The sequence below is a fragment of the Idiotropiscis lumnitzeri genome, chromosome 20, assembly GCF_059441095.1.
Source record: "Idiotropiscis lumnitzeri isolate Australia: NSW breed Sydney's pygmy pipehorse chromosome 20, RoL_Ilum_1.0, whole genome shotgun sequence".
NCBI lineage: Eukaryota > Metazoa > Chordata > Actinopteri > Syngnathiformes > Syngnathidae > Idiotropiscis > Idiotropiscis lumnitzeri.
In genome coordinates, this window is record NC_142410.1 from 11,565,824 (window position 1) to 11,588,367 (window position 22,544).

At 45.3% G+C, this 22,544-nt stretch overlaps 2 protein-coding genes across 3 annotated transcripts; one reads left to right on the top strand and one right to left on the bottom strand.

The window, feature by feature from the left end:
- Window positions 1-1,840: 1,840 nt before the first annotated feature.
- On the top strand, window positions 1,841-10,332 carry msh2 (mutS homolog 2 (E. coli)). The gene is made up of 16 exons (XM_088284376.1): window positions 1,841-2,081; window positions 2,204-2,352; window positions 2,683-2,952; window positions 3,048-3,194; window positions 3,405-3,554; window positions 3,640-3,773; window positions 4,093-4,292; window positions 5,075-5,184; window positions 5,924-6,047; window positions 6,470-6,620; window positions 6,822-6,919; window positions 7,320-7,565; window positions 7,941-8,145; window positions 8,220-8,467; window positions 9,371-9,540; window positions 9,736-10,332. Exons 1-16 carry the CDS (start codon window positions 1,874-1,876, stop codon window positions 9,910-9,912), a joined length of 2,787 nt encoding a protein of 928 aa, XP_088140502.1. The 5' UTR covers window positions 1,841-1,873; the 3' UTR covers window positions 9,913-10,332.
- A 520-nt stretch (window positions 10,333-10,852) lies between these two features.
- fbxo11b (F-box protein 11b) lies at window positions 10,853-21,853 on the bottom strand. Of its 2 annotated transcripts, none has more exons than XM_088284378.1 (22): window positions 21,482-21,853; window positions 20,339-20,502; window positions 20,201-20,261; window positions 19,931-20,075; window positions 19,707-19,836; window positions 18,875-18,958; window positions 18,646-18,778; window positions 18,121-18,227; window positions 17,836-17,947; window positions 17,576-17,682; window positions 17,375-17,512; window positions 16,954-17,171; window positions 16,646-16,826; window positions 16,460-16,582; window positions 16,052-16,137; window positions 13,585-13,661; window positions 13,356-13,499; window positions 13,173-13,283; window positions 12,955-13,062; window positions 12,751-12,859; window positions 12,582-12,680; window positions 10,853-11,897 (listed from the first exon to the last, which is right to left on the bottom strand). In XM_088284378.1, exons 1-22 carry the CDS (start codon window positions 21,567-21,569, stop codon window positions 11,768-11,770), a joined length of 2,655 nt encoding a protein of 884 aa, XP_088140504.1. In that variant the 5' UTR covers window positions 21,570-21,853; the 3' UTR covers window positions 10,853-11,767. The 2 variants fall into 2 exon arrangements, with proteins under 2 accessions (XP_088140504.1, XP_088140503.1); XM_088284377.1 differs by having other exon boundaries at window positions 20,180-20,261.
- Window positions 21,854-22,544: the final 691 nt, after the last annotated feature.

The window sequence follows — 22,544 nt, forward strand, 5'->3', positions numbered from 1 at the left end:
TCGGTCCGATGGCTTAGAACATCCTCTCGTTTTTATGACTTATGGTCAAATTACGTCTCACTGTACAGTTCGAATTCAAAGTCATGCATCCCAGAGTTTTATGATCTTGGACATTTATTTATAACGTTCCAGGAAGCACCATCTACATCTACATTGCCCTATTATTTTTTTTCTGCTGAGGCTTCAACGATACGCATCTTTTCCTTTTAATGACCACCACTTTTTTTTTTTTTTTTTTAATTATACATGATGGACTTAATGATGGCCGTTTTCCCTGGGCCTTGTTACCCTTCATCACCCGTGAAAGGAGAGTTTGTTCTCCATGGTCGTTATCATCCGTGCATGTGACCTCCTTTTAGACTTAATAGTGAGGTTTTGTAACTTTCAAAAAATAAAATGGACACACTCCATACCAATTATGATGAGGTTACAAACGTTACTCCAGCGCTGATAATCCGCCTTGGGTGAAGATTGCAATGAAGGGCCAATTAGTAGATTTGCCCAATTTAGCTCATGTGATGCCATCAATTGAATTCTCTTTCTTTTGACTTTTCACACAGATTTCCTCCTCAATCCGCTTTTCTATTAACAGCTTTCATACTTTTTACAGTGCTCCCACAGAAATTGAACGTGGCGTCATCAAGCCTATGCTGACACCCCTCATCACATGCTCCGCATCGCCCCGATGACATTTCTCAACGTCCAGCAGAGGATGCGTTTGATTGACACGCTGTGCGACTCACGCCATTTGCTGTCGCACTGTTTCCAGGAAAAAGATGAAAGAATTGATTGCGCTTTTCCACGCAGTCATGACACAAACATTGACATGTGTGCAGCGCTGTCATGAATATACATTTCTTCTCTTGATCCAGTCAACAATTCTTGCCACTGTCTCAATAATGACATTGGCCTTGAAGCATTGGCCATGGCCGCATGGGTGATTTTTCATGTTTTATTTGATCTCTGCACAACTCACTCTTTTGTTGTGTGGACCACTCTCAGTTTGAAAATAAAAGTAGGAGACCCCGTTACGTAGGCCACGTTCCGCATGCAGGAAGACAATAAAAGCTGACGTAAAATATATATATTTTTAAAACAATTAAAAAAAGCAGGGCAGGGGGGTGGTAGGTGTCAAACAGAAGGCGACATTTGAGAACAATTACTGGTGATAAGATTTGCAGTGAGGTCCCTAATGTGCGACCAATGCATTTGTCGGCTAAACCGGCTAGCGATTCGCCGCGCTAACCAGAACGAGCGCTGCTCATGTGTGACGTCAAACTGTTTAATCTGGCATCCTTTGCAGTCACTTCTGTTTATCGTAGCTACAACACAAGATAGTGTCGAAAAGCAGTCGGGAATGTTTGCGAAAACGAGCATATATGTTGGGATGGACACATACGGACCTATTTTTGATGATAAATGGGTGAATTTCCAGTTTGAGATGTTTTGGGATGCAGTTTTGGCAATTCATAATTGCAGTTACAACTACAACTTCTTTTTGCAGAGTTGCAAGCTATTTGAAAAGGCTCAAGCAGATATTTTGAACTGAAGTGAGCTAAAGATATGTCAAAATTAAATTATGACTTGTCAGAATCAAATTGTGCAGTTGATATCTCAAACTGGATTTGCTCATTTAAATGTTCACAGCTGAAGGCCTTTGTTGACTGCAAGCACATGCGACGTCATGGTGAACATATTTTTATTATAAATATTATTATTAATATTGTTATTACTATTATTATTATTTTATTCATTTTTTAGTTGTTCATTAAAATAATAGATCAACAAATACTTTTCTGGCAGCACTGTACGGCTACGTCACTTCCTGTTTGGAGTCGCGTGTGTCAAGCGTGCAGTGGCGGGAGATTCCAACATGGCGGTGCAGCCGAAACAGAACCTTTCCATGGACAGCGCGTCCGAACATGGCTTCCTCAACTTCTTCTTCTCCATGTCGGAGAAACCGGACACAACTTTCCGGATATTTGACCGCAGCGACTATTACACGGTTCACGGGAAAGACGCCGCGTTCGCCGCGAAAGAGGTTTTCAAGACGAACGGCGTCATCAAGCACTTGGGCTCCGGTAAGCTAGCGGGAGTTAGCTTAGCAGCAGCTCGTTACATGCTAATTCATCTAATGGGTCGACTTTAATGCCATGGTAGAAACGTGTGCACATTTTTAACTTGAACATGTGTCGGTCGTCAGGAAGTCGTAAGTTGGAGAGCGTGGTGTTGAGCAAGCTCAACTTTGAGGCTTTTGTGAGGGACTTGCTCCTGGTCAGGCAGTACCGCGTCGAGGTGTACAAGAACCACAGCAAGAGCAGCAAGGAGCATGACTGGAAGATTGAGTTCAAGGTTTGTGTATACTGTATAGATAAACATGCATTACATCATAATTGTTTTTGCCGTGACCATCTCTCAATATTGCTCTCTCATCCAACACGTCTAAATGATATAATAATAATGTTCTAATATCAATTGCAATAATGTAAACAACCCGCCCTCTCACTTGAAAGTGGAGGTGCCGCTTGCTTAATTACGAGTGAATAAAATGGATGTGCAACACGGTTCTACCACCTCTGTAATGAACATTGTTAAAAAAAAAACATTAATAGTTCTCACATTGAACATGGTTATATTTGTTACGCCATGTTGACTTGTCGTGATCTTTCTCGCTTCATTTAGGCCTCTCCAGGAAACCTGACCCAGTTCGAGGAGATTCTATTTGGTGGTGGGAACGGTGCGGAAGGCAGCACCGGCGTGGTGGCTGTGTGCGCTGCCTCTGGCGTGGTGGGTGTGGGCTACGTGGACGCGGCACAACGCACCATGGGCGTGTGCGAGTTCCCCGACAACGAGGTCTTTTCCAACCTGGAGTCGCTGCTCGTACAGGTTGGTCCCAAAGAGTGTCTCCTCACTAAGGGAGACAGCAGCGCAGAAGGCAACAAGTTACGGGAGGTTCGTTTTTTTTTTTTAAATAAAATGTATCATTATTATTTTTTTTTTCATCTTTAATCCTCCATAATTTGTTTGCGGTGGTGGGCTCTGTGCAGGTGGTGCAGCGCAGCGGAGTGCTGGTCTCAGACAGGAAGCGAGTCGAGTTTAGTGGCAAGGACATAGTCCAGGACCTCAACAGGCTACTGAGAGCCAAACGGGGAGAGACGGTGGCCAGCAACACCCTCCCGGAGCTCGACAAACAGGTGAGGGCCACCAGCAGACGGATGCTGGCAAGTGTCCCGCTAGCAGTTCAAGTTTTAGTCAAAAGTTCCGTGTTTTGGATGTGCAGCCCACCTGTTTACAAATTATTTCATGAAACTTGAAACGGTCACCGTGGGATGCCACTTTCCCCAGTAGGCAATGGCAACTTTTCTGCACGAGACCGCATTGTCTCATTGCGGTTTCCCGGCCAGGTGGCCGTTTCCTGCTTGGCCGCCGTGGTGCGCTACCTGGAGCTGCTCTCCGACGAGTCCAACTTCAACTCCTTCAGTCTGACCTCCCTGGAGCTGGGTCAGTACATGAGGCTGGACAACGCTGCCGTCAGGGCGCTCAACCTCTTCCGGGTGGGGCCCAACAATCGCTTGCATTATTTCTTTCTTTCTTTTTTTTGCACTACCTGTTGATGACACGTTGGCCATTTTTTTGCAGGGTGCTCCTGACGACGCCAGCGGGGCTCACTCATTGGCCGGATTGTTGAACAAGTGTCGCACGCCTCAGGGCCAGCGACTGGTCAACCAGTGGATTAAGCAGCCGCTCCTGGACAAAACTAAAATCGAGGAGAGGTAATATATTTACGCTTTTCTGTCACTGGTGCAAAAAAAGGTGAACAAAAAGGATCAAGCTTCTCTCGTTTTCGTTATGGGCCACTTCCTTGTTGTGGTTTGCCTTTGGGGAGTTGCTTCGTATGTTGAAAGCACGGAAATGGCCAGGAGTGGAGCGTTATGCAAAAATCCTTGGTTGGTTGTGTGTGTGTGTGTTTTTTTTTTTTTTTTTACTCGGCTGGTTGTGAATGAGTCAAACAGAAAAATTGTGTCAAGCTTTTGCGGGCTTCATAAAAGGACGCAGCGGGTCGTCTTGACGTGGACATTTGCTGACATGCAGGCTGGACCTGGTGGAGAGTTTGGTGTGTGATTCGGAGCTGAGGCAGACGTGCCAGGAGGACCTTCTGCGGCGCTTTCCCGACCTCCAGCGGTTGGCCAAGAAGTTCCACCGCCACAGCGCCACCTTGCAGGACTGCTACCGCGTGCACCAGGCCGTCGGGCAGATCCCCGCGCTCATCTCCGCGCTGGACAGATATTCAGGTTGCAAACTTTGTCCGTGTCCTTTTTGAGAAAAACGCAACATTTTGTGCCTTTCACATGGATGCGCAATACGTCGTGAAAATGACATGGCAAGAACAATTTTCTGTGTCTAATCGATTTTGCCCCCCCCAACAATAAACGAAAAAAGTACTGACTTCTCACTGACTTTGGAATTATTTTCCTTGTAAGCAATCTCAGGCTTTTATCCATCATCGGGCTTTGTTCTCGTCCTACACAAATCAATGTGAAATTTCCTCCGATTGATTACGTCGTCTGTTCCTCCGCTAAGGCGTTTGGTCTCCCTTCTGTGAACTTCCGAGTTACAAACGGCGCAACGTTTCTCCCAATCTGCTGCGTGTTTCCTCTTAGCATGTTGAATGAGTCACTCTCTTTTTGGTTCCGACTGACTTTGAACACACTCTTTGTTGTTGTTGTTTTTTTTATTTATTATTGTTTGACATTGCGAAGCCGAACCGGAACCAATTCCAATTTCATGGCGTAAACAGCGGACGTCCGAAAATGTTTCTTGAATTTCTGTATTTCTTGACGACCAGCCTGGCCCAGCCCCGCTTCTTAATTAACTTTAATTAGTAAGCTGCTCATGCTTTTTGTCTCAGAAGTCCCCCGTTCACTTTTTGTCGTGTTTGTCATTATCTAAGGCGTCTACCGCATGCTGTGCTGTGATTTGTTTTTCGATGTTCTATGATGGCATTTTTCTTGCTTTAGGAGGTGGTATGTCAATAACGTTGATGCAACTCATTTATGCCGCGTTTGTTTTCTAGGCAGCCACGAGGTCCTGCTGGATGGCGTCTTCATCTCCCCCCTCAGGGACCTGCTGGGTGACTTCAGCAAGTACCAGGAGATGATCGAGACCACGCTGGATATGAACCAGGTGGCGTTTTCTCACACTGAGCAAATTCTGAAGTAGGAAAATGTTGGAGATCGTGTTTACGGCTGTAACGAAAACTTGTGACTTGTTTGCAATCAAAATCAATAGGTTTGATGTTGCTGATGATTTATATTTTAACTTGAATGCTTTGGAGCTCTTTTCCATGTTGCATGCTTTTTTTTTTTAATTTTTTTTTTTATATACATTTAATAATTTGTCTCCTTTGAACAAGACGCTGGTTGCGTCATAGCCTGTCAAACGGGGCCAAGCCCTTTTGAATCGGAATCCCACTGAATGGAATCGAATCCAATCTTTTAACTTTCAAACGTTATTTCCTTGAATCGTTTTGCAGTCGATGTATCGCGACACATATCACGTTGTACTTTATTGTAGCGATGCGCACCACTAATCCAATGTATTATCGCTGCATCGGGGAAAGCTTGAAGTGCTTCAAATTTTCTTCAAATGAACTCAATAGTCTTGTTTGTTTGCTCCAGGAGTGTAATAAATGCATCCCTTGTGGGCGTCTTCTTTATCTTTTGATAATTCAGGCTTAAGAGTTACACGGGAGTGGATTTTCACTCCCGTCCTATCCCAGGCCCACAGAAAAAATGTATTATAGTGAAAAAAAAAAAAATCCTGCCCGGTCCTGCTGCCATTTTGGAGGTCAGCTCCATTAAAAATGGCTCTTCATCTGTCTGAATGAATTCCAATTTTTTTTTTTTTTTTAATCCTATTGTAGATTGAACATCACGAGTTCCTGGTGAAAGCCTCGTTCGATCCCGTGTTGAGTGAGCTGCGCGCGAAGATGGACGCCATGGAGAAGAGCATGCAGGCCGTGCTGAATGCCGCGGCCCGAGAGCTAGGTGACTGCACCGCGCAGCCGTGCCGACGGCGTCCACCGCTCATAAAAATTGCATTGAAGTGTGCGGCAGTCACGCTGCCGAGGAGACGCCGAAATGGTCAATTCTTGGCCTCACGCTCAAATATTTGGTTTGTCCTCAACCGCTGCGCTGGATTCGATGACGTCAGACAGGAGGCGGCGTGGAAACGCGTGTCGCCGTAATGGCGCAGGGTGTTAAATAAATAAGTCACTTGAGGCAACCTCAAACTTCCCGCCAGCATTATTCTAATCAATATATAGCAATAATATGTCCAAATAATTTTTTAAAATGCATAAATGGACCTTGTAAAGCTTATGCAACAAAGTAGCGATGATTAAATATTGTGCACAACGAGAATGTTGAAAGCGTGCGAAATTCAGCGCGTACTGGTCACGCCGTCGCAGGTTTGGACGCCGGCAAGACGGTGAAGCTGGAGTCGAGCGGCGTGCTGGGCTTCTACTTGCGTGTCACCTGCAAGGAGGAGAAGAACTTGAGGAACAACAAGAAATTCACCACGTTGGACGTGCAGAAGAACGGCGTGCGTTTCACTAACAGGTGTGTCCCGTTTGAAATCTGAATTGCGCTCTTCACGCTGCATGAAAAACAAAATCGGATTCGTTTAACATTTGGGTAAAAAAAAAAATTGTGAGTGTTTGTGCGCAAGCACTTGTTTGCATTTCTGTGGAGACGTTTTCACGTGTCTGTTTATGTGCATCGTTCTCGCTTTTCCCGATCTGACCCGGCGTGTGTCCTCAGTAAATTGAGCGCCCTCAACGAGGACTACAAGCGCAGCAGGGAGGAGTACGAGGAAGCGCAAAATGCGATCGTCAAAGAGATCATCAACATCGCCTCAGGTAGAGAAGCCGCGGCATGTGCTCGGCATGCCATCGCGTCGCCATGTCATCGATTAGATAGGTGGGGATCAGCTGCCAGCCGCCTCTTCAACTGGAAACAAATCCACAGGATCTAGCCATCCACCCAAAGCTTTTTGAACTTTCCTGTCCAGATTATTTCTATTTTTAAATTTTTTGAAATTATTTGTTAAACTGTATTTCATATTCATTTATGCCCTTATTTTACCGTAAGCCTCACCTAGAAGACCAAAACATTGATCATCTGTTATATTTTATCAGACAGATTCATTTGCTGCTTGAAAAAAAAAAGACATTGGCAAGGGGTCCTTGAAAATATAATCGGATTATTTTTCAATCGTTCACCCCTCAAATGTATTAAATTTCTCTTAATTGCAACAAGGTTACGTGGACCCTCTGCAAACACTTGGAGACGTCGTGGCGCTGCTGGACGCGGCCGTCAGCTTTGCCACGGTGTCGGTCTCCGCCCCCGTGCCTTACGTGCGGCCGCGCCTGCTGTCCGACGGCGCCCGTCGCCTGGAGCTGCGGCAGGCGCGCCACCCCTGCATGGAGACGGACGCCGACACGTGCTTCATACCCAACGACGTCACCTTTGTGCACGGGGAGAAGTGCTTCTACATTATCACAGGTGAGTTGAGCTGCCCAAATGCCTGATTTTAAAAAGCTAAGCTGAGTTTGGTTGAAGTATTTAACACGCCAGGTTGCTTCTGGTCATTGTCAGTCAGTCTCGTTGCCGTGACAACTCATTACGTTTGCGGGAAGTGTCATTTGGAGCTTTGTCCACACGAGCGCAGATTTCCCCAAAATCAATTAAAAATAATTTCACATTAAATGGTTTGATATGTCCTCATTTACACAGTTTTACTCTTTTTTTTTTTTCTGTCTTGGCCCAAGTCAAAAAGTATTTCCATTGAGCTCAAGTGCCATTTCGGTCAATCAAAAAGCTCAAACTTGCATGTGGCCAAAATTCATTTGCTCGATTGTTCTGTCATTTGGTCGTCAGGGCCAAATATGGGCGGAAAGTCAACGTTCATCCGTCAGGTTGGCGTGATCGCGTTAATGGCTCAAATCGGCTGCTTCGTGCCGTGCGAGGAGGCGGAGCTCAGCGTGATTGACAGCATCCTGGCCCGGGTGGGGGCGGGAGACAGCCAGGTGAAGGGCGTGTCCACTTTCATGTCCGAGATGCTGGAGACGGCGGCCATCTTGCGGTAGGATTCCCCGCCATCTATTAGCGCCGTCTCATTCGTCTCGCGATGGTAACATCCCGAGTTCTTCGCCGCAGCTCGGCCACGGAGAAGTCGCTGGTCATCGTGGACGAGCTGGGCCGCGGCACGTCCACCTACGACGGCTTTGGCCTGGCCTGGGCCATCAGCGAGCACGTCGCCGCAAAGATCGGCTGCTTCTGTCTGTTCGCCACGCACTTCCACGAGCTGACGGCGCTGGCGGCGCAGCAGCCCACCGTGCACAACTTGCACGTAACGGCGTTGACGTCCCAGAACACGCTCACCATGCTCTACAGAGTCAAGCCAGGTCAGTCGCCGACAGTTTTCGTGGAAGACTTACGTGTTAGGGTTGAAAAACAATCAAAGTTTTTTTTTTTCCCTCCTCAATATTATGTTTGCAAATTACAATAAGGAATAAATTAACCTGTCTTATGATATTATTCTATTATATATTCTACTTTTTATTGCCGCATCAGACTTCTGGCAAATTAATATGAAAGACCGTTAACGGACTTAAAATAGTTATTTTTTTTCTTTTCTGTTCCTTTTTCCTAAAATTGCAATCTTTAACATTTGAAAATTGCATTCTTCAACATTGCGAGTTGAATTGAATTTGATGAATTGTTGTCGTGTCCAGAAGTGAGAGTTGGGCCGTTTTGCGGAGAACAAACTTAATTGAGCATTAAAACACGCACTAAAATAGTTTCTTTCTGTTACGTTTGAATCTCCTTGCGGTGAGGTGAAATATATTTGCGTGCGCATGCTTGAATGAGCCGTGCGTGATCCAGTGAGACGAAGCGCTCCTCACAGGGCTCTTTTGTCCGGGTTGCCTTAACCCCCATTCACCCCAGAAAATTGATGCTCCACATGTGTCTCGCTGGTGAGACAAGATTGCACGCTGGCTCAAGTCACCACCAGACTCAAACCGCATTTGGGGAATTATTATTCCATAAGAGTTGCAGACTTGCAACTTGTCTTGAGTAAAAAGTGCCTTAACTAAAAAGCTTTTTCAGTAGCTGAAATCGATTAAAAAATATTGAAAGAATAAGTCTTAAAACAATTTTAAAAGTGGAAATATTTTTTTTTTAAATTTGATTGAGAATAGTCAACAGCAACAAAAGCAAATAAAAAAACAAAATATATATATCTTTTTTTTTTTTTTTAAATGTTTTTGAAATAAAAAATTGTGAGCATACGCGCTTCCTGCCAGGTGTGTGCGACCAGAGTTTCGGGATCCACGTGGCGGAGTTAGCTTGTTTCCCGCCTTCGGTGGTTGCCATGGCAAAGGAGAAGGCCGAGGAACTGGAGGAATTTCAGGAGCCGGCGACGTTTGCGAAGGGGGACGAGCCCGCGGCCAAAAGACGGCGCAGCGACAAACAAGTAAGCTACGTCAGAGCTGCGGGAACTTTTTGGCTGTGGGGAAAAAAACGGACCGAGTCACCCCTTTGGCCAATTAAATTGTTTTGCCACGTGAACTGCAAAATGCGTGAAATGAGTTGACGTTTCGTCGTAGTGCCGCAGACACCTGAGCCTCAAAACGGCGCCTCACTTCTGTCGCTCGTCTTCTTCTTCCAGGTCGGAGAAGACCTGATCCGAGACTTCCTCGAGGAAGCCAAGTCTCTTCCCGCCGCCACCATGACGGAAGAGGAGGTGAAAGCGGCGTTGCGACGCATGAAGGCGGCGCTGCTCGGCAAAAACAACACGTACGTCTCGGAGCTGCTCGCGCGCTCGCTTCCTGTTACCTCGTCGTGAATTTTTTTTTTTAACACTCACTTAGTGTCACCCGTGATATTATCTTGCTGAGATTTCTTAAAATGTACTGGAACATTTTTTACAATTAAAAGAAAACAACAAAATTTGAGACGGTTTTCCGGATTATGTCCCAATTTGAGAATTTACTTTGATGCCGACCAAAGAATGATTGTTACGGATAAAGAATTTCCCAATTGATTTTTTTTCTTTCAAAACCAAAACAAAAAACAGTCACAAAGTCAAAGTGGAAATGTGACTTTTCATTCTTTTTTTTCCCCCCTGAAACAATCTTTTGTTTCTGATGAGAGGAAAAAAAAACGTTTTTCCCACTGGGTTGAAACGTTTTTGTTCATTTCCAGCTGTCGAAGCGTTTACAGTTTGTTGTACAGTTTGTCAATAAAGCTTTGTTCCTGGAAGGTCTTATGACTGACATTTTCAAGCTTTTAACTGTGACATTGGCGACATTTTGACGCTCCAAGCGTTGGGAATTGAAACCAATCTTTTGATTCGAACAAAAAGAATCTGTTTGCTCACAGTGATAGTTTCTCTCTCTGATACGGAACAATACACAAAAACAATTGTTCCACTTAAAGAAGTCAACCACAAATTAAATTAAATTTGCTGCATAACTCATATTCCAAAAATGCAAAATTTATCCGAATGCCGTGTTGAGACTATAGAACATATTTTGCGGGTGACTTCCCCTTTAAATGTTTTATCTTACAAAATGTAACAAAAAAAGTGATTTTGTTCGGTGTGATTTAGGATGAAGGTTTTGTCCTTTTCAAAAGATGAGGAAATGAGTATGAATACAAGAAAAGGTTTGCGACGAAGTGCAACTGCGTCAACCACGAAAACAGAGTACTCAGATCTAATAAAGTTTTATTTAGAAATGGCCAGTTTCCTGTTTTCCTCTCTTTTTTGCCTTCCAAAGAAAGAGGAAAAAAGTATACCCCCCCCCTTTTTTTTTTTTAAATTCCAACTAGCATCTACATAATGGTTATTGAATACTTCACAATATATTAAGTCTAGATGTTATGGTACATGCATACGATTCAGGCTGCATGAGGAGCCACAGTCACCACGATACAGGGGAGTGGGGGGGGCGAATTTAAGGGAGGAGGGTGGGGGCTGCAGATCAACTCCTAGTGGTCCAGTTTAAAGAAAAAAAAAAAAGGAGCTCTGAGGCATCCTATTGGAACCCTCTCCACAAAACACTGACTGCGTCAAACTGTACACACACACACACACACACACACACACACACAACACACATTTGTACAATTGTGGGTGGAGTGGCCCCACCTGTCAATCAAGCCTGAACACAGAGAGGGTCCTTTTAGTGTTTAAACCAGATTCTCTTTCACAGAAAGAACTTGAGCATTGGCTCACCAGGGAGCATCTGCAACCGCTTCGACGGGGGGATGCGACGGGAGACAGGACAGGACGCTAACCAAAGAAATAATAATTAGAATATATAATAAAATAAAAGACATTCAAATACAGTCAGCTTTTTGCTTGGAAATACAAAACTACATGATAAAGCGTTGAAATAAAATCCATTGATCGGAACGTCTTTTTTTTTTTCCTTCCTATTTTTCTTTTCTTAAAAAAAGCAGAAGTGCTCCACACGCACACAAAAAAAAAATCATACACACAGTATTAAGTCTTTCCTCTGCCTCCCCCTAGTGGAGCTTTGCCTGCACTTCCTCACCTTTTGAGCCACACATCTCATTGTCTCAATGGGGTTGGGTGCCAGGGGGGAGGGGCTTTTGCCTGTGTGTGTGTGTGTGTGCGCGCGTGATACGTTGCTGTGTGTGCGATATTGTGCCGCCAGTCCGGTCCGCCTTGTTGTTCAATTATGCTGCAGCGTGTTGGACTCGATAGGCGGCGCCGAGTCGTACAGAGTGTCCGTGTCGTGCGTGGGCTCGCCCGCCAGCGTGCATGGGTTGGACAACGTGCCCGCTCCGCAGTCGCAGAAGAACCTGGAGTGGAGGGGGGAGGGAACCAAGCCACGTCAGCAACGCTACATAAGTCTACACACCTGCCCAAATGCTATTTTTTGTGTGATATTAAATAAATGAAACCCTTGCAACTCAATTGCAGGGAGAAATTCTCCAAAAGAGAGTTAAGTAGCTGAGATGTGGTTGCCTTTCTAAATGGGGGCGTGGCCATCTTAAATGCAAGTCAACACCCAACTGCCACTGTTTCAAAGAACCTCAGATTCAGCTTAAACTGTTCCAGTGGCTTTTTGCTGACATTAGCGTAGTGACAGCTTTCCACAGAATCCATTAAGTACCGTCAGGCAATCAGTTATTAAGTGGAGAAAATCTGCGCAACGATGACATCACCGAGGAACTGGACATCCCCTCCAAAATTTATGATAACAACCGATTAGGGAGGCTACCAGAAAAATTGAAGGAGCTGCAGAAATCCTTGGCTAACACTTGCTATTCATGTGTTTGGGACAGCATACTCAGAAAACTTACCGGAGCAGCTGAACTTTATTTTTGGTGAATCAGAAGTATTTTAAAAAGCTGCCAGTTTTGTGACACTTATTGAATACGAACCCGCCTCTATTATAGGAGGGTGTGTACACTTTTGCAACCACATGACCCAAGTTTATTTTCACTTCAAATAACCGGTGTGAGTCGTTGAAGTTGCCTCACCGATCGTGCCGTATAAACTCCACGTCGTGTCCTTGGTGGCATTTCTTGATGCAGTTGACGCAGATTGCGTTCCTGTCTGTCGTGTTGCACGTGTGACACCTGAGCGACAATGCGGCGCCGTCAAGTACGCAGAGTCCACAAAAGACGGGCGGGAACGTTCTCGGCTCACCTGTAGAAGTCGTGCATGGGGTAGCTGGTGTAGCTGGAGATCTTGTACAGGCACTGTCCTCGACTCACCGCTTTCTCAATGGCGTCCTGGTTGTTGTTGATCTTATTGTCTGTCAACAATGATAAGATCGTCATGACTTCATTCATGCCCCGCCCCCCAAAAAATAAAAGTAAACTTTGTGAAAAGTGAAGCAAGCGTTTGTACCTTTCATGGTGACGTTGACGCCCGATGCCAAAAAAAGTCCGCCAAAGCGATTGTTGAAGATCTGGTTTCCCTCCAGAGTGGCGGTGGCGTGGTTGGTGATCTCGATACCTGGAGGGAGGACACACAGTTTGAGCAGAGTGCTTTTTTTTTTTCTTTCTTTTTTTCCAAATGATGAAAGGGCGTTGCACGGACGCGTGACGGCTCCTTATTATCGTGACCTGCAGCGAAGCCGTCAAAGATGCGGTTCTTGCGGAGGATGGGGTGACTGTTGGTGCTAATCAGCACGCCCGCTTGAGCGTTGCGGAAAATGTCGTTCTCCTCCAGCAGGCCTGAACGCACCAAAATGGAGTTAAAGACGCGCACGTATGCGTCGTGTAGCATGGCGTGACACACGGCCGTACCTCTGCCTCCGTTGAAGATGCAAATTCCGCCGTCGCGGCCGTCGTGTATCTTGTTGCGCCTCAGCGTTGGGTTGCTGTCCGTCTTAATCCACACGCCCGCCATCGCGTTGTCGAAGATCTCGTTGTCCTCGATGAAGCCCAAACCTGCGCGTTGCAGAGGTCACACACGTGGGTCTTGCGGGTCGTGTGTGTGCTCAAAGCAGAATTTGCGGGAACGCTTTGCACTCACCTGAGTTGTAGACCAAAATGCCGCCATTTTGTCCACCCCAGATCTTGTTGCGCCGGATCTTCGGGTTGCTGCCCGTCCTGGCAACCACAAACAGATCACATGAAGTCAAAGTTACATACGGCAGGGAGACAATACAGTGGACCTCTGCAAAAAAGTCTAATGGCCTAAAGAAGCCAGAAGATGGCGCCAAAACACTTCTGTCTAAATTAACAAGCATTCAAAAAAGCTGTTCTTTCGTTTCAACAATGTTCCTTGGCCACAAGATGGCACACAGCAACATTTTTCATTTTCAGATCCAAACCTTGCAAACCCTAGCCCAAGCTGACAACCTTAAACCCAACAACCCTAGCCTTTTTATGAAAAAAGACGACCATGTGTTGTAAGACGTTTAAAAAAAAAAAAAAGGTCAGTTTTAAAAAAAAAAAAAAATAAAACATGTATAAAAAGGCTTTTTTAAAAAAACAAGCAAAATAAAACATGTATATTAAGTCATATTTCTAATAAAAGATGAAATATATCGTCAGGTGTGTTTGTTTAGTCTTAATTTGGATCTCAACAAGGCGGGTTTTGAACCATAAACCGCTTAATCACAATGCAAGGTTCAACCAGGTGAGCTAAAGCTGATTTTTTTTTTTTTTAACAACCATTTATAGTAAGGCTTTTATATTAAAAAGCCCATATATAGTCAGGATTTTTTTTTAATTAAAAAAAAAAAAAAGACCATATATAGTCAGGCTTTTTTTAATAAAAAAAAAAGACCATATATAGTCAGGCTTTTTTTTTTTTTTTAAGAAAACGATGATGTATAATAAGGCTTTTTTTTTTTTAAACATGTTTAGTGAGGCTGTTAAAAAAACATGTATATTAAGTCATTTTTCTAATAAAAGATGAAATATATCGTCAGGTGTGTTTGTTTAATCTTAATTTGGATCTCAACAAGGCGGGTTTTGAACCATAAACCTCTCGATCACAAGTCAAGGTTCAACCAGGTGAGCTAAAGCTGGTCTTTTTTTGTTTTTTTAACAACCATTTATAGTAAGGCTTTTATATTAAAAAGCCCATATATAGTCAGGATTTTTTTTAATTAAAAAAAAAAAAGACCATATATAGTCAGGCTTTTTTTAATTAAAAAAAAAGACCATATATAGTCAGGCTTTTTTTTTTTTTTAAGAAAACGATGCTGTATATAATAAGGCTTTTTTTTTTAAACATGTATAGTGAGGCTGTGATCTCAACAAGGCGGGTTTTGAACCATAAACCTCTCGTTCACAAGTCAAGGTTCAACCAGGTGAGCTAAAGCTGGTCTTTTTTTGTTTTTTGTTTTTTTAACAACCATTTATAGTAAGGCTTTTATATAAAAAAGCCCATATATAGTCAGGCTTTTTTTAATTAAAAAAAAAAGACCATATATAGTCAGGCTTTTTTTTTTTTTTAAGAAAACGATGCTGTATATAATAAGGCTTTTTTTTTTAAACATGTATAGTGAGGCTGTGATCTCAACAAGGCGGGTTTTGAACCATAAACCTCTCGTTCACAAGTCAAGGTTCAACCAGGTGAGCTAAAGCTGGTCTTTTTTTGTTTTTTGTTTTTTTAACAACCATTTATAGTAAGGCTTTTATATAAAAAAGCCCATATATAGTCAGGCTTTTTTTAATTAAAAAAAAAAGACCATATATAGTCAGGCTTTTTTTTTTTTTTAAGAAAACGATGCTGTATATAATAAGGCTTTTTTTTTTAAACATGTTTAGTGAGGCTGTTAAAAAAACATGTATATTAAGTCATATTTCTAATAAAAGATGAAATATATCGTCAAGGTGTGTTTGTTTAGTCTTAATTTGGATCTCAACAAGGCGGGTTTTGAACCATAAACCTCTCGTTCACAAGTCAAGGTTCAACCAGGTGAGCTAAAGCTGGTCTTTTTTTGTTTTTTGTTTTTTTAACAACCATTTATAGTAAGGCTTTTATATAAAAAAAAAAAAAGGCCATATATAGTCAGGCTTTTTTTTTTAATAAAAAAAAAAAAAAAAGACAATATACAGACGGGCTTTTTTTTTGTAAAAAAAAGACCAGATATAGTCAGGATTTAAAAAAAAGAAAAAACAGGCTTTTGTTAATTAAAAAAAAAAATAGAGTCAGGATTTTTTTTTTAATTAAAAAAAAAAGACGACGTATAGTAAGGCATTTGAACAAAAAAAAAAAACGACCACGTATAGCAAGTCAAACGACTTAATATACGTGGTCGTTTTTATAGTAAGGCGTTTAAAAAAAAAAAAAAAAAAAGCAACGACCATGTATAGTAAGGCTTCTTTTTTTTTTTTTTTTAAATAGACCACGTATTAGTAAGGCCTTTTCTTTAAGAAAAAAAAAAAAAAGACAACCATGTATAGTCAGGCATTTTTTAGGCTCGGGTCATGTAACTTTTCTTGGGTGGTGTATTAACATCCCACTGTTTATGTGTGAAGGTTACCTTATTTGTACGCCAGAGTACATGTGATTGTAGATGTCGTTGTCCTCGAGGACGCCGTGACCGTTGTCGTAGAAATACACGCCCACCTACGACAGAAAAAGGGCCACACCATCAAACCGATTGCACATCTTGACACATCGGCTCTGCTTCTGATTGACTTTTGTGGAATTCATTCGCCTAAAACCACAACATAAAACGACAAAAAGCTTAACAAAGCCTCATTTCAGATTTCTCTCTCGGTCTTAACATCGAAAGACTCTGACATTTTTGTTTGCTGGCTTGCTGTCCGATTTTTTCAAAATGCGCACCGTGTCTCACTTAAGGTTCAAAAAACACGGCTCGGGAGTGTAAAAGCGCAGTCCAGCACTGCGTTTGCGCTAGACGGCGATGGATGCGTGTTTGTGGGACCTGTTTGCCGCTGTGGATGCGGTTCTTGCGCAGGACGGGCGTGCTCCCCGTGGTCACCCAGACGCCGGCTAGCGTGTTGCTGTACACCTCATTCTCCTCGATCACTCCTTGGCCCTTTTCGTGCTACCGGACGGTCAAGCACAACGATTAACGGTGAATATAAAAAAATTAAAAAGTCACACGTACCACATAGATGCCGCCGTGCTGGCCGTCGTGGATCTTGTTGTGGCGCACGATGGGGCAGCTGTTGGTCCGGATCTGGATTCCCGCTAGGGCGTTACCGTAGATGTCGTTGCTCTCTATTAAACCCCGCCCATCACCAAATATGTACACGCCTCCCTGGTTGCCATTGAAGATGGCGTTGCCTCTGCGTTGGGGACAAAAAAGGTCAACGTCGCCGTGGGAACAAAGCACATCAATGTTCAAATTGATTGAAATGCCCGCGTTTGTGTGTGAGATGCGTGACTTCACGGGCCGCCCCCGCCCTCGCTTACCGTATCGTGGGGTCACTGTTGGACGTGATCCACACGCCGGCAAAGTTGTTGGCGTAGATCTTGTTCTCGATAAACTGTCCCCGTCCCTTCTCGTGCACGTAGATGCCACCCGTCTGGCCGTGGTGGATCTCGCAGCGCACCACCGTCGGGTTGGCGTACGCCTTCACTTCGAAGCCGGCGATGCGGTTCCGGTGGATGTTGCAGTTCTCGAAGTAGCCCTGAGAGGACGCGCAGCCATAAAAGCGACAACGTTATCGAGGGCTGGGTGAGTTGGCCATCACGGCAAGCATCTTTTGCAAGACGGGCCACATTTCCTTCTCCCCGGCCACCGTGAGCGGCGCACATCAGCACCGGCTCGCTTTTAACGAACAAAAAAAAAAAAAAGAGCTCTGATCGTAATCTTGAATGCGAGTTTGTTTACCATGCCGTGATCGAACGTGAACACGCCGACGTCTCTCCCGTGGTGGATGTGGTTGCGTCTGATGATGGGGTTCCCGTGGTTCTTGACCCAAATGCCCGCCAGTGCGTTGTTGCTAATCTCGTTGTCTTCATAAATGCCCTGAAACGAAACGCACACGCGCCCGTGAGCGCTCGTCGGCCGGATCAGCGGACGAGCGCTTACCTGCGCGTGATCCGTGATGTAGAGGCCCACGTTTTCGCAGTCGCTGATGTTACAGTGCTTGATGGTCGGGCACGCTCCCTGGCCGCTCACGCACACGGCGGAACCCACTGAAAGGCAACACGGGATATCAGCAGACCCGCTCGTGCGGTGCACCGTGCGCACCGTCACGAGTTTGTCTTGGTGCAATCCTTCGAGGGATATTTGCTTTTCAAGAAGAATGACTCGGCGTTGCAAAGAGGGGCTCACGGGACGCGGCTTACCTGTGCACGTGGAGCGTATGATGCAGTGGTCGATGTTGGGACTGCAGTTGACGGTGATCTCCAGACAGTGGTGCGCGTTGTGGTGCTGCGCCGACTTGTCGTCGGGGTTAAACTGACGAAAGAGACAAATGCTCACGAAAGTCCTTCCATTTGGAGCGGGCCGAACGCAAAGAGACATTTTTTTTTTTAAATAAATAAATACAGGTGACTTGCATGGATTCCAAAGCTCAAGTAGAAGTTTTAAATGAAGGAAGTTTATGGCTGTCATCATCATTTTTCTCTCACCTTTATGGTCATGTAGCCGACGAACGCGTCCTCCGAGCCCTCCATGAAGACGAACGTCGAATCTCTGGTGTTCTCTATCACCACCTTGTCCGCCACTTTACCGGGCGCTGAGGGCGACAAGGAGGCGGTGCTGTTAACAGCGGTGCCTTGACTTACAAGTTCAATTTGTACATTCGCCAAGCTTGTAATTCAAATCACCTTTCCCATTGAAATGAACTGAAAGGATTATTTATTTATTTTTTTTATGTGTGGACGTGTGACCTGAAGCGGAATGGGGGCGTGGCCTAGTGGATGACATCATGAGCCTGGAGACTGTTGGCTTTATCTGCGTGCCCCTTGCTCCTCGCGCGTGTTTTCATTTTGTATTCGGCCCTTTGTCAGCTCAATGAATGGCTGAAGGCGCACTCGCAACGCAAAGCAAAGAGTCCCCCCCCAAAAAAACAACGGTAACATCTAAGAGGAAGCTCGTAACTCGGCCGCAGCACATCAACATGCTCGTTGCAACGGGTAAAAAAATATTATCACCCGCGCCAATCATGGTGATGGGAGACTCGATGTAGATCCACTCGTCCGTGTAGATGCCCGAGTGCACAAAAATGAGGCCCTCAAAGTGGGCCTCCTGCACGCCGCCCAACGCATCCTCGATGGTGTCGTAGTACTGAAAAAATATATATATATATTTTTTTTAAATTAGAAAGGCTCAAAAGCTTTACGACGCAAGCTAGCGACACCGCCAAGGACACGTTTGACTCACCAGCATGTTCTCCCGGCCTTTGTACCGGCCCGGGTTGCTGTAGAAGTGCTCTGCGAAGCCCGGTTTGACGTGGGCACCTTTGTACTGAAACACACACACACACACTTGCGTTAGTGAAACATGACCGGAACATCTTCGGCTTGCCGCAAACCGAGCGACGTGACCGAATCCGACCAAAATGCGCCACAGCGCGAGACGTTCGGCAATTACTTTGGAATTTTTATGCGCAAATGACACACCGGCAATTGAACACCCAACTTTTGTTTTTATTGAACGACATTCTTGCTTTTTTATACGGTTACGACTATTACTTGCTGTTATTGATTCAAAGTGAACAATTTGCGTTCTTAAGCAACATTAACTTAAGTTAATGTTACGTTCTGAACGCCGACACCCAAGTTATTAAACGTTGACAAACCTGTTAAAGCGCATCATTATTCAACTTTTGGCCGCTGGACCGCCGTGTGCAGTTACACGCCGGTCAATGAATATTACAGCTCAACGATTACATGGCGCTCGGACGACAACTAACAATTATTTTAATCATAGAAACATCTGTTAATTATTTTGTCAGTTTGTCAGAGAGAGAGAAGAAACCTACTTAAATTCTCATCCCTATCGTCAAGAACATGATTTAAAATTGGCTTCTACTTCTACCTCTAAACACGTGTACGTGTCATTACTTTTGACATTTTTCACAATTGGAATGATCACTTTTATTTTCATCAGCACTCGCTGCTTCACCACTAACTGACATTTTTTTTTTTTTGGAGTCAGAAAAAAAGGTCTCAAAAAATGCGTCTTCCTCAGCTTCTAATGTTTGAAAACTTACCAGCTGTTGAAAGCTCTCCTTCCAGGGGTTGGGATGTTCGTGCTCCTCTGGGCTGACCTGATAGAAGCGTCCCGGCTCGGGGTGCATCATGGGACGCGTGTACTCAAACACCTCCATGTACAGACGCTTCCTGGGAGATCGCACCCCCACCCCCAAAAAAGCCAGACATCAGCTCCATGCAACAAAACAAAAAAGCCGAGTCCTCGGGGTGGGTATCCACTGACCATAGTATGGGGTCATTGGCAAGCTGGCTGAAGCGCTTGCAGACACACGCCGCCCGGCATAAGTCCTGCTCCAGTAAGTAGGAGAAGATCTTCAAGACCACCTCGTCGGGGAGCTTCTGCTGCAGATATTGTTCTGCTGGGGCAGCTGCAATGGGACCACAGTGACATGTCAGAAAGGAGGGAAATACGACAGCAATACTGCAAATTAAATAGACCGAATACAAAAAATAAACTAAACAAAACACAAACCTGGCAAGTCGTGGCTCTTACCCGACACACGCGCCCGCTTGGCCCGATGGCTGAAGGCCTCTGTGGAGGATGTGGACGCTCCCTGCAGAGAAAGACAGTCCAGCTCACCACACACGCGCGCATACACGCAAACGCACACTGCGCCGAATAAAATCAAACCTCCATCAGGCCCTTGCTCGGGCAGGCGGCGGCAGCAGCGGAGGCTGCGGCGCTCCTCTTGGGGAGCAGCGTCTTGCGTCTGAGTTGGTAAGGACTGTTCTGCGCTCCTGGACCAGACTCCTCAATCGCCATCTCTGCTGCGGCTGCTGCAGGAGCCTCCTCATCTACACACATCATCAATATATTTATAACACAGACACACACATTGAGTGGAACAAAAGGTGCAGTGCACAACATAAACTGCAGTGTTTAATAATGACAAAAAGAGCATCTTGACGTAAAGCTCTTGTGCAGGGCAGGCAGCAGCCATGTAAGGCAGAGAAAAGGTGGGTCGAGATTGATAATGCTGTGACGGACACTTTCATTTTGCTGCTGTGTGAGGAATGCAACTGTGATGCAGTCCAACGAAAACGGGCCGCACATTTAAAGGGGGCGACAGGACGCGAGCCTAAAAGGCTCCAAAAGCCAAGTGCGTAGCAAGCAAATTCGCGGTGTAAACAAATGCAGCTAGCTGCGGCGGCTAGCACGCAGAACAAGGAAGGAAGCAAGCAAAAGGGGACAAGAACTTCTTCCAACCAACGCACAAAATGGACACTGTCAAATGCGCTGCAAAGGCGCATACATCCGCGTCCGTGCGGCATTTTCGGCGCAGTGTTCGCCGAGCGTCGTCGGCCCAATGACGGCCGCTTAATGTTTTTGTTCCACCCCAAAGATGGCAGTGCTGCGGGACGCCGCAGATTTACACCCTCGGAATCGTTAGTGACAGCTGGGAATGCGGCGACACACACCGCGAAGGGGGGGAAAAAAACAAAGCGAGGGTGTCCGGAAAGGACAGCCCCATTTCTCCCCCTGCACATACCGAGAACAGAGGACCGATATCGGCAGCGAAACGTCCGCCGTCTGGCTACATACGCATTACGTTGAGCGGACACAACCCCCCCCCCCCCAACCTTCCGCTAGCTTGTAGCCTAGCCGCGCTACAGTCAAACCAAACAAAGCGCGGCCTGGCCTAGGCTACACACAGCGAAGCCTCGGTCTCTCCTACTCAGGCCGGGTGGCCAGTGCCGGGCCTGCCGAGGGGAGCTCGCCGTCCCGCTTGACGCGGTTCTCAAGCCAACCGGGGGGGACGGGGGCTCGTCTTACCTCTGTCCCCGTTGTTCCGCTCCGGCTGCACCGGGCGCGGCCGCGACACTCGCCTGGGTCTCCGGTTGGTGGCTCTGACGGAGTTCATCTGGGGAGTTGGTCGCTGGTTACAAACGCGGAGCTGTCCTCGAGCCGAGTCGCGTCTAAATTTAACCCTCAGCTCCGCACTAGCGCCCGGGCGGCCTCTTTCCGGTTACAGCGAGACAACTGCGACAGAGAACCCGCTGGTATTTGGGGTGTAATTGGCCGTTTTTCTCCGCCGTGTTCCTGCTTCCCCCCCCCCGTAACGCCGCTCGAGCCAGCTCCGTCTCCGTCTCCGTCTGCAGCAGGAGGAGCCATTAACTCGCACGGGAAACAATCGCGAGAAAAAAAAAACAAGAGCCACGACCTCTCTGGCCAATCACGGCACAGCTTTCATATTTCTCTCACGCGCCAGCCAATTGGGTGACGCCTAACAAAGTGGCCTCTTCTCGCCTTTCTGTTGGCGTTTAGACGCAACCAGCCGGCGCGTTGACAAATAAATACAGTACACTATATACACTGAAGCCTTTTAATTGCATTTTATTTTTAATGGACGATACAATAAACTGACATCATTTTCATTGAAATAGACAAATGACGCAGCGTATCATTTATCTTCGCGAGATAGCATACTGCGTCACACTACTGACTGTAAATCGATAATTTAATTTCCGGTTTCCTCCAGTGGCATGTTTTCTTTCTATTAATTCGTCGAAACACATTTAGAATGGAGAAAACAAAAACAAATTTATTGCTGCATTAATAAATGTTAATTCGCCCTTAACAAAGACTAAAGCCACCAGTGACGTCATTGACTAGTAGTGACGTTCGAAATAGGTCCAAATGTCATTTAGCCAATTACCATTATTTTCTTTTCAATTAATGACTAAATTAATGTCCTAAATATTTACATCCATCATTAAATTAAGGGTTTCTTTTTTTTTTTTAAATACTTCACTGTATCGATCAAATTGCAGACGCCGATATTCCATTTGACCACTTGTGGTCAACATTGAGTCCCGAGCACGTTTAACACATTCGA